We start from the raw sequence: 10,872 nt of genomic DNA on the forward strand, positions 1-10,872 counted from the left end.
AGTGTATACATACCCAGCTGGACGTGGAGCCAGATTTTCACGTTTGGCCACTGACACTGTGGCCATATTTTCTTAATTCTCTGTCAGACTCCTGAAGAGAGTGGGACAGTTTTCCAAGAAGGTCATCAGCCCCAAATAGAGCTCAGCTATTAAAAGCTGTTAAGCCACTGAGAGAATATCACCAAAGCCCCTGATAGGAGACCCAGACAGGTCTCCTTAAACATGCTCATGTATCTCTAATCAAGTTTCAGCTTGCAGAGTCTATTCCTTCCCCTGCCTTCGGCTCAACTCCAACCTCAGGATATACAGAACATTAAAGCTGAAGATAAACGTGTTCCCAGTCATTCCCTTAGGTCCAGGATGACCAGACCCGATACCTCTCACCCCGCTTTTGAAAGGAAGAAACTCCACCATTCTCTCTCTAAAGCAGAAACCAAAGGAAGAGGAGGAGAACAGGTTCTCTCCTAATGCCTCCCAGACTGGGCATTGGAAGCAACACAACTGAAAGTAGCAGTTGGTGATTCATTGATTCCTCCTTTAGATTTTAAGCCAAGTCAAGCAGGTAAACTTTTGCCAAGACGGCGAGGTAACAGCTCAGACCTTGTAAGAAATAAAGCCACCATTGAGCCACCTGGTTGTGGCGCAAAAGCTCGCTCCCCTCTAGCAAAGTGAAAATAAAGGGTTACTTCTTGCTGCAGGCATTTACGTACAAAGGGGTTGTTGATTTTGTTCTGCTTGCTTTTTTGCTGCTCCCAGAGGTTTGATATTTGACACAGCCCAGTTTGGGCAGGGCCCTGGTATAGGCCATTGACATGTGCTGGCATCAGAAGTACATTCTCTTTTACAGGCCCTGGAGCATGAGCTGAACTCCAAAAGGATCAAGCATTGGGTAGGAGTCTGAAGCTGCTTACCATGTCCAGGATGGAGATGGCTGCATTTAGATGTAGACTGCTAGGAAGGAGTAGATAAGATGGCTCTGATCTTCATGATAAAATGCTTATCAAGTATATAGAGCTCTGAGCAAAAGCAGGCAGTTGTTAGGAGAACCGGCTGAACTGCTGTCAGGAGGTACCATTTATCACTGGAGTGAATAATCTGGAGTGACTGCTTTGTCTCATGTCTTGCCAGCGTGAAAACCAGGGTTTGCTCTGCAGCAAAAAAGTGCCTAATAGAAAGGAAAGATTTGGAAAACCTAAATACATCGGAGATGGTTCAAAATCTCCTTTTCTAGCAGATTAATAAGGGACCTATGCCAAGGCCACACACAATTTAGGCCAATTTTTGCCCAAAGCCCCTGGAATAAAACTAGGAATATTGCAGAGACTGCACACGATAACATGGACCCAGGGAAATTAAGTTTCTGTCTTTAAACTGACTACTCAAGCCCATTTTCCCCTGCAATAAATACTGACTATGCTGGTAAGGAAAGGCAGAAAAGGCAGAAAAGACAGAAAGTGAGCCTAAATTCTTTGTTAGAGATACAAGCAGGTGATTTAAACTTTCTGGCCTGCAAGCACATTTCTTCCTGAAGCCTTACAGAAGACTGCTAGAAAACACTCCAGAGACACCATTTGGAAGAGCAAGCAACATTGACACCTACTGTTGGGTATTTTAATTGCTACTGACTACAAGATTCGTGTAAAGCGGGAGGAAGGTGCTTTCCTAAGAGAAAACTACATTCCAATACTTTTATTTTGCTTTCATTTTGCCTCCTGCAGTGCTTTCAAGGTGCACTTAATCGCAAATTGAGAAGCTGCCATGTGTGGGGAAACTTTGTCCTTCAACTTCATTGATTCCTTCATTTAATTCATGGAATTAGATGATTCCTTGGGAGAGAGTGTTTTTTTATGAGGCTAGCTGATAAAAATGAAAAAGCTGAAAACTAATGGTGCTAGTATCAGACAAGGCTCAGTGAGAGCATGCTAATTTCTCAGGAGATTAAACCCTTCTAGCTCATAAGGAAATGAGGTGCATATAGAGACCTCTTGGAGCATATCAGAAAGCACCACCCAGCCAAGAACAGAGCACAGGTCTAAAAGAAAGAGTATGTCACATTTTACCATAGTGCCAGATCATACATAACACCTTAAAGTGTCACCTTAAAGTGCTTCACACTAAGAAGTTGATCATTGTGATTTCCTTCATGCAAGCTGTTTTTTTCCAGCCCACTAAAGAGGACTTAGACATAGGATGACATGAACTATCCCAATAAAAAATTTAGCAAGGTGGTAGAAACAGCTTACCTCTGTGTCGTCCCTCCAAACATAATGCTTTTCCTCCTCAGAAACTTCCAGCAAAGTTGCTACAACAGACTTTCCACAATTCTGAATACCTCCCTATTGTTCATATGAACAATTTGTGAAAATATATGATAGAAAAAGGCTCCAGAGCCAGAAAAGTAATGACCATGACTGGTTGATCATATGAGCTCTGGCAACACAGGATCTACATGTTGACGTATATGCAGACATATCTGGGGTAAATCCCCACAGGAAAATTCACATGGAATCCCCAAGATACCACTCCACACCAAGAAAAATATACTGACAATAGATTTTCTCTGTGGCGGCAGGACACGGTCTGCCTGCAGTGAGGAACATCAGATCAGCAGCCCAAAACACTCATAGCTCCCACCAAGAAGGCATTTCTCTGAGCTCAACAGCATCTTGGCATTGCCAATGGGATGGAAAGCAGCCTCCCTGCACTTGGAAACCCAAACCCAGACCTTCCATACACATCTCCCCAGCCAAGGGCCCCTCTCCCCAGTACATCTCTCTGCATCGCTAACAGGACCCTGGGCTGTCGTGACGCTGCCACCAGCACAAATGCCCGAATCGGCCGCCAGCTCCAACCTCCCGGGACCAGGAGAGCGATACCCAGACCTCTGCAGCCAGATAAGGTGAGCACAGGGCTCTCCAAAACACGTGCCACCATTGCATTGACCTTCACATTTCTCCCCAGCTGGGCCTGCCACAGGGACCTGCCTAATCTCCACGGCAAGAGCTGGGAGAGCAAACAACCTCTCAAAAGCAATGGCTCGTGTGCACCGAGGTTGGCAAGGCCAGGACGGCTACGGTCTTTGGGAAAAGAGCAGTTTTCAGAGAGTTTGCTGAGAGTCAGTTGTCAGACACATCTCACGTGGGATGGGTGCAAGGCTGTGCAAGTGCTGTGCCTGACTCTGACAAACCTGTCGTCATTCACCATATTTCACCCACTCCATAAACGAAATGAATCTAATGAACTTTAGTGGCAGATCAGTGAATTCAGTGCCAGCACCTGATAGGGGCAATTCTGAAGGCGTTTTCCTGGCATCCACTCAACCAAGTCTGGGTGACCGTCTGGAAATTCACCTTCACTTCATAACTAAAATTAAAGAACAACTTGATGCAGAGCAACTGGTCATGTGCACGCTGTGTTTTACTGGACTATTTGCAGTAGCCCTGGCAGTGCCTACTGTACAGAGACTTATAATTAAGAAAGTCATTTTGAGCACCTCAAACGGCCTTTTAAAAAATTTCATTCAGATATGCTTAGAAGAAAGATATTGCAGTCTGAAAACAACAAAATGAGGGAAGCTCATGTAGAATTAAAGACATTCAGATAATTTCACTCAATGGAGCTTCACAGAAGGCTAAGGCAAAACAGGAATTCTTGGCAACCCAGAGGGCTCTCACTTTGGGAGAAAGCCGAGCAAAAAGAGGAGGGAAGAAGTGTGAGAGGAAATGACACCTTATGATGCTCTGTCCCTGGGCTCTCTCTCATAGAGCTTGGCCTCCAAGAAATAAAGTTCCTGCCTAAAGAAAATGACCTTGGCAAGTGGGAGAATGACAAGGAAGAAGCTGACTTGGTTTCCTTTACTGTTGGGACACCAGGATGTGCTGTGAGCCCAAACCCTCCTCAGCCCTGGCACATTGACTGCTCCAGCCAAGGAGAAATAAAACCTTGTACCCACCTTGGGTCTGGCAGTGCCGGCCACCTCTGGGCAGAGACAATGACAGCGCAAGGTGAACACTTCACCCACCCCTCACTGCGTAAGCACCACTGTTGACACAAAGCCCGTCGCTTTAAATAACATTTGTAAGATGGAAACCCATCTAATCTTGTTCTTCCACTGTTCTTGCAGCACCACAGCATGGCACAGCCTGATATTGGGGATGTCTCCTCCACCTGGAGCGTTAAGGCCCATTGTACTGGTATCACGTTTGGCTGATACTCATCTTTACCAACTTTTGTAATGTTTGTCCATCTTTGCTGACACAAGACTGGCAGGAAGTGAGAGGAGCGTATAAAAGTGGGAGACGGTCTGCACCACATCAGTTCTGGTCCAAGATGGCCAAGCTCACCCTGCTGACCGGTAAGTCCTGCTTCAGAACTTACTTCTCTGCCTTTTCCACAAGTATTTGGGGCTCTTTCACTGTTTAAGGTCGGATTGGGTTCAGTCTGGTTCTTTCTAAGTACAAACACTTACACCTTTGATCTTTACTTTTTCTCCTTATAGGTCTGGTTCTCCTGCTGAATGCCCAGATAGGTATGTGCTTTCTATCCCAAAAACTACCCTATCAAACCCTTTTCAGAGTCAGCCGTTAGGTTGGTCTTTGCAGAAGCTTTCAAAGACAGGTCCAACAGGCAGCACAGCAAACACACAAAGAGCCTGCCACCTTCCAGGCACCTCACCAGAGATCCCTCTGCTTCTGTTCTTCCTTCTGTGGCAGCAAAGGAGAAAGAGTCCCTTTGGGGAAGAGACCCAGCACTCAGAACCACCCTCATTCATGAGTTTTAGGGTGCAGGAACCTCCTAGACCAGTCTATCTACTGAAAGAGTAGAAAGAACAGAAATCCCTTTGATTCTTGGAGAGCCTCTTCCCAAAGGGATAACCAACCCTACTTCCCTCTCTCCGAACTCCCTGCCCTGCAGGGAAACACTGCCCAATCCCTTCTCAGCAGATCCAGTACCATCCTCTGCCTCACGTTAGAAACACCTCTGAAATGCAGCCCAAATCTCCCCCACTCCCTCTCTGTCTCTGCAGGCACTGCCTATGTGCTGTCATGTTACTTCACCAACTGGGCCCAGTACAGGCCTGGCCTGGGAAAGTTCATGCCAGATGACATCGACCCCTGCCTGTGCGACCATCTGATCTACGCCTTTGCTGGGATGAACAACAACGAGATCACCACTTACGAATGGAACGACGAGACCCTTTACAAATCCTTCAACGGCCTGAAGAACCAGTACGTACCGACAGCAAAGGCCATCCCTGGTTCTCCCTCCCAGGCCCTCCCAGCAGCTCTTCTCTGCACAACGGCAGCACCATCCATGGCTGAGGGATCCCGAGGAGAAGAGGCAGAGAGTGATGGGCAGGGGAGGGCAGGGGAGGACAAGCTGCCAGCGCCGGGCCTTTGAGGGTGGTGACATTGGCTGATGGCACTCCAGACTTGGTCTTTCGGTGTCACAGCAAGAGATCACAGCCTAGAACGGCAACTACAGCTGATATTTTTTTGCCATAAAAACATGATCCTGTCCCTCTTTTTGCAGGAACAGAAATCTGAAGACCCTCCTGGCGATTGGAGGATGGAATTTCGGGACAGCCAAGTAAGTTCATACTTCCCATCACGGCACCCTGGAAGCGGAGGGAGAGGGGGCAAGAGGCACCAGCCAAACCCCAACTCTCTCCTGCTCTGCTTCCATAGGTTCACCACAATGGTGTCCACACCCGCAAACCGCCAGACCTTCATCAAGTCCGTCATCAAATTCCTGCGCCAGCATCAGTTTGATGGGCTGGACCTTGACTGGGAATACCCTGGGTCCAGGGGCAGCCCAGCCCAGGACAAGGCTCTCTTTACCGTCCTCGTTAAGGTAGGGTGAAACAACAGGCTTTGGTCAAGCCCTCTGCTCTGCACAGCTCTGGCCAGAGCCCTGGACAGATGAAAAAACCTCAGTCCAGGCCAGAGAGTCCACAGTGAGACCCGTTTCTTGGCATCCCTCAGGAACTGGTGGCAGCCTTTGAGCAGGAAGCCAAACAGTCCAACAAGCCCCGTCTCATGGTCACCGCTGCTGTTGCTGCAGGAATTTCCACCGTTCAGGCTGGCTACGAGATTCCTGAGCTTGGAAAGTGAGTAGCAAACCCCCAGGTCTCATTTCTGTGACTTAAATGGTCTTCCTTCAAATGGTTGAGGGAAACTCTGCCACTATCTGTCAGAAACCAGCACTTCAAGGCCAGCTCAAAAATGGTCTTGAAGAACCCAGATTTGCAGAAAATGGGGACATGGCCAGGGATGTGGTGGGGTAAACGTCTGGCACTACAGAAACCTTTGGGTCTAGATGACTGAATAGGCCAGGAGATAGATGTGTGCCATGTTCTCTACAGGTACCTGGACTACATCCACGTGATGACTTATGACTTCCACAGCTCTTGGGATAGAGTCACTGGTGAGAACAGCCCTCTGTACGATGGCTCCAACACTGCCACTCCACACCAAGAAAAACATAATGACAATAGATTGTCTCCGTGGCGGCAGGACACGGTCTTGGCAGTCACAGCCAACTCAGTGTTGTAAGTACCTTTTGGGAGCCTCTGCCAGAGAAGTCATATTCCTGCCTACAAATCCTGGCATACACTTGAACTGTGCTGTTTCTTTTATAGGAATATGCTATGAACTATTGGAAGAACAATGGTGCTCCATCTAAGAAGCTCCTTGTTGGATTCCCAACCTATGGACGTAACTTCAACCTCCAAAACCCATCTAACACCGCTGTTGGGGCACCAGCAACTGGACCTGGGCCAGCTGGACCTTACACAAAGGAAGCTGGATTCTTGGCTTACTACGAGGTATGTGTGCTCCTACACATGCTGGCCACCAAGAACACAGGCACCCTTCAAACTGCCCAGCAGGGAATGCTTAACCCCTACACCCATGGAACATGCCAAGTGCCCTCTTCTGTAGGACACTTGCTAACTTCTCCCTCTCTGCCCTTTTCTTCCTAGATCTGCACATTCCTGGACAATGGAGCCACCCAGGCTTGGGATGCTGCTGAGGACGTGCCCTACGCTTACAAAGGCAGTGAATGGGTTGGCTATGACAACATCAAGAGCTTCAACATCAAGGTACGGGGGGATGTGTGGCCGTGCCAGTAAGAAGGCAGGAGGCCTTCTGCAGCAGCAGGTCCCCAGACTAATTGGGATCTCTCCCCTGGCACTGAACAGGTTGACTGGCTGAAGAAGGGCAATTTTGGGGGTGCTATGGTTTGGGCCATCGATCTGGATGATTTCACTGGCACTTTCTGCAAGCAGGGAAAATATCCCCTGATCACCACCCTGAAGAATGGTCTTGGTCTGCAAAGCAGTGGTGAGTAGCTTGAGTAACATGGGAGTTGTGCTTATAGCATCAGTTATAAAAAGCTGGTGTGCTTGTGGTGCTGTGGAATCAGGCATGGAGGGTAAGGACAAGAGTCCATTATCAATATAATCCCTTCTCAAAAGATAACCTCTTTCTACTTTCATTTCAGGCTGCAGGGCCAATTAATCGTCCAGTCCCCAAGTCCCTGTAGCTCCCAAACATGGAAGTTGGAGAATGAGCACGAGCTGGAGTAACAATTCAACTAACTGTGGTGGGAGTGGTTTCTGTGCTGGGAAAGCCAACAAGACTCAACCAACCAGAGCTGCTTTTACCAACGTTTGAATATCAAAACTTGTTTCAAAATTGCTGTGACAATCCTATCTGTAATACCAGCACTCATGCTACAACTGGCCATGAAGATACCAATCCTTTTACAGCAAAGATATCCCTCTGATCTTATAGCATCTAATAATAATGATTAAATAAAGTGTTCTGCAAAAGCAACAATCCTTGTTGTTTCAGTTCATCTCAGTCTTAGTATTTTGATGCTCCATGAGTCTCCTGTGATATTCAGTCTTATGCTCAGGGAAGAGCCTGAATCCACAAGTTGCATTTTAAACAGCCATAAACTGGCGTTTCCAGGGCTTTCCTGATGTACCAGCGGGGCAGAGAGGGGAGGGGAAAAAGGCAGAAGTAAGAGACAAAGCAGATCTGGCTGTGCCATGAGAGAGCACAGAGAGAAGGGTCACAGGGGCACAACCAGGACACTCGCTCCCCACAGAGCCCTTGTGCAAGGCCTCTACATTTGTCCAGGAAAAAGCACGCTCCTCCTGGAAAAAGCACCTTCCAAAATAACCAGTCTGCAAAGCCCCCACAGCCCTGGTGCTCAGGCCATGAGGCATCAATCACTCCCTGCTGCGGGAATGGTTCAGCTGGGCACGTCCGAATTCACAGGCAGAGTCCTGATGTGTCCCAGAGCCTCCAAAGTCCTTTCCACGGTCTGAGCACCAGGGACACTCATGGCCCATTGTGGCAGCCTAAGGGTGGAATCACCAAACTGCTCCTTCTCCTCTCCCAACAAAGTTTCATTTCAAAGGCACCTGTTTGGAGAAGAGAAATGAGTGGGAGTGACTCTGCTGCTGCTGCTCAGGCACTTCTGCCCTCCCCCTGATGTAAATGGTGTCTTAAAACATGAGAGGTTTCTGCTTTTAAACAAAAAAAACAGTCTCAGATACTCACTGGAAAACACACTACAGAATAAGAAAGGCTTTGTGATAACAGCAAGAGCAGACCAGTGTTTCCTACCAGACGCACAAATAAGAAAAACCAGTCTCAAAGCAGGACAGCCACGGCTTTGCAAGAGTTTGTAGGCTGTTCCCACCACAGAGTATCAGTTTCGCTCACACGTGCTGGGGGAGCAGTTCACCCACGCAGAGCACTCAGTCCCACGCAGCACTTCAGCCGCGACGGAGAAGCAGAACTGATGCAGGAGCCCTGGGGACCTGCCCAAGAGCATCAGCCTCCACTACACTTGGGCACGCTTGGCTTTCAGAACAGCTCCTACCAACAGGCAGAAGTGCAGAAAAAGTGCTCAAGAGTCTTCCATCACCTGCAGACGTCAGTTGCTCCAGGTTTTTGTCCTCAGCTTCATTGGTCATGAATCATTTTTTCAGAAACAGACTCTGTCAGGGAAGCAGAGAGAGCTGGAAAACCAGGAGGCTTCTAGGTGCTGGGGGCTGTAGCACACAGGCAAACACGGGCCAGTCTCAGAGTGCTGGGGAGTCACAGATCTCCACACACAAAGCCTGGCAGCAGAGAAACCTTTGCACTAATCCAATGGCCTCATGACTGATCCTATGAGCTCTGGCAACACAGGATCTACATAGAGACGTATATGCAGACATATCTGGGGTAAATCCCCAGAGGAAAATTCACAAGGAATCTCCAACACTGCCACTCCACACCAAGAAAAACATAATGACAATAGATTGTCTCCGTGGCGGCAGGACACGGTCTGCCTGCAGTGAGGAACATCAGATCAGCAGCCCAAAACACTCATAGCTCCCACCAAGAAGGCATTTCTCTGAGCTCAACAGCATCTTGGCATTGCCAATGGGATGGAAAGCAGCCTCCCTGCACTTGGAAACCCAAACCCAGACCTTCCATACACATCTCCCCAGCCAAGGGCCCCTCTCCCCAGTACATCTCTCTGCATCGCTAACAGGACCCTGGGCTGTCGTGACGCTGCCACCAGCACAAATGCCCGAATCGGCCGCCAGCTCCAACCTCCCGGGACCAGGAGAGCGATACCCAGACCTCTGCAGCCAGATAAGGTGAGCACAGGGCTCTCCAAAACACGTGCCACCATTGCATTGACCTTCACACTTTACCAAACCTCGGGATTTGACCAACTGACATTGGTTACCACCACATGCAGACAAACCCGTGTCCTTGCTCCGTCCCCAAATGCTCTCCTTTTCACTCCCAAACATACCTCTGCAGATAACAGACCGGCCAGGCTCCAGAGGTCGCTCAGGGCGGGATTTTCCACATCTAGTCCCATTGAGTTTGTTCTGTGCTACTTTATCGACCAAGAAACACAGTGGAAAAGTACTCCTTGAAGATGGTTGTCCCTTTCGTTATCTGCCGTATCTCACCCAGTGTGTGCCAGGGTCGGTCAAATGCATTTTAACCTGCAGGTCAGTGACTTCAGTGCCAGCACCTGATACAGGCAACTTTGAGGCTGTTTGCCAGGCTCCCATTCAACCAAGTCTGGGGGACTGACTGGAAATTCACCTTGACATCATCTTAGCAGGAATTAAGCAACATCTCAGTGCCGAGCAACTGGCCACGTCCCTGCGGGGTCTCACTCCCCCATTGACACCAGCCCTGGCAGTGCCTGGTGTGCAAAAGGAAAGAAACCACAGATCTCTTCCAACAAAAAACAACAATTACCACTGAGAAGCTCATGTAGAATAAATTTGGGAGAAAGCTGAGCAAAAAGAGGAGGGAAGAAGTGCGAGAGAAAATGACCCCTGCCTGATGCTCTGTCCCTGGGCTCTCTCTCATAGAGCTTGGCCTCCAAGAAATCGTGCTTCTGCCTGAAGAAAATGACCTTTGCGAGTTACCTTGGGTCTCCCAGTGCCTGCCACCTCTGGGCAGAGACAATGACAGCGCAAGGTGAACACTTCACCCACCCCTCACTCCTCACTGTTGACACAAAGCCCGTCGCTTTAAATAACACTTGTAAGATGGAAACCCATCTAATCTTGTTCTTCCACTGTTCTTGCAGCACCACAGCATGGCACAGCCTGATATTGGGGATGTCTCCTCCACCTGGAGCGTTAAGGCCCATTGTACTGGTATCACGTTTGGCTGATACTCATCTTTACCAACTTCTGTAATGTTTGTCCATCTTTGCTGACGCAAGACTGGCAGGAAGTGAGAGGAGCGTATAAAAGTGGGAGACGGTCTGCACCACATCAGTTCTGGTCCAAGATGGCCAAGCTCACCCTGCTGACCGGTAAGTCCTGCTTCA

At 48.7% G+C, this 10,872-nt stretch overlaps 1 protein-coding gene across 1 annotated transcript in view; it reads left to right on the plus strand.

The window, feature by feature from the left end:
* The first annotated feature begins 4,252 nt into the window (after positions 1 to 4,252).
* LOC106894756 (acidic mammalian chitinase-like) overlaps positions 4,253 to 10,872 on the plus strand; it is a 10,531-nt gene continuing 3,911 nt past the window's right edge. Inside the window, exons 1-6 of the mRNA XM_014953617.1 lie at positions 4,253 to 4,354; positions 4,499 to 4,528; positions 5,027 to 5,228; positions 5,533 to 5,589; positions 5,688 to 5,853; positions 5,985 to 6,109. Of these exons, the coding sequence (XP_014809103.1) occupies positions 4,330 to 4,354; positions 4,499 to 4,528; positions 5,027 to 5,228; positions 5,533 to 5,589; positions 5,688 to 5,853; positions 5,985 to 6,109 (605 nt within the window). The 5' untranslated portion in view covers positions 4,253 to 4,329. The remainder of the gene's footprint in view (positions 4,355 to 4,498; positions 4,529 to 5,026; positions 5,229 to 5,532; positions 5,590 to 5,687; positions 5,854 to 5,984; positions 6,110 to 10,872) is intronic.

Source organism: Calidris pugnax, unplaced genomic scaffold, assembly GCF_001431845.1.
Source record: "Calidris pugnax isolate Ruff unplaced genomic scaffold, ASM143184v1 scaffold245, whole genome shotgun sequence".
NCBI classification, from domain to species: domain Eukaryota; kingdom Metazoa; phylum Chordata; class Aves; order Charadriiformes; family Scolopacidae; genus Calidris; species Calidris pugnax.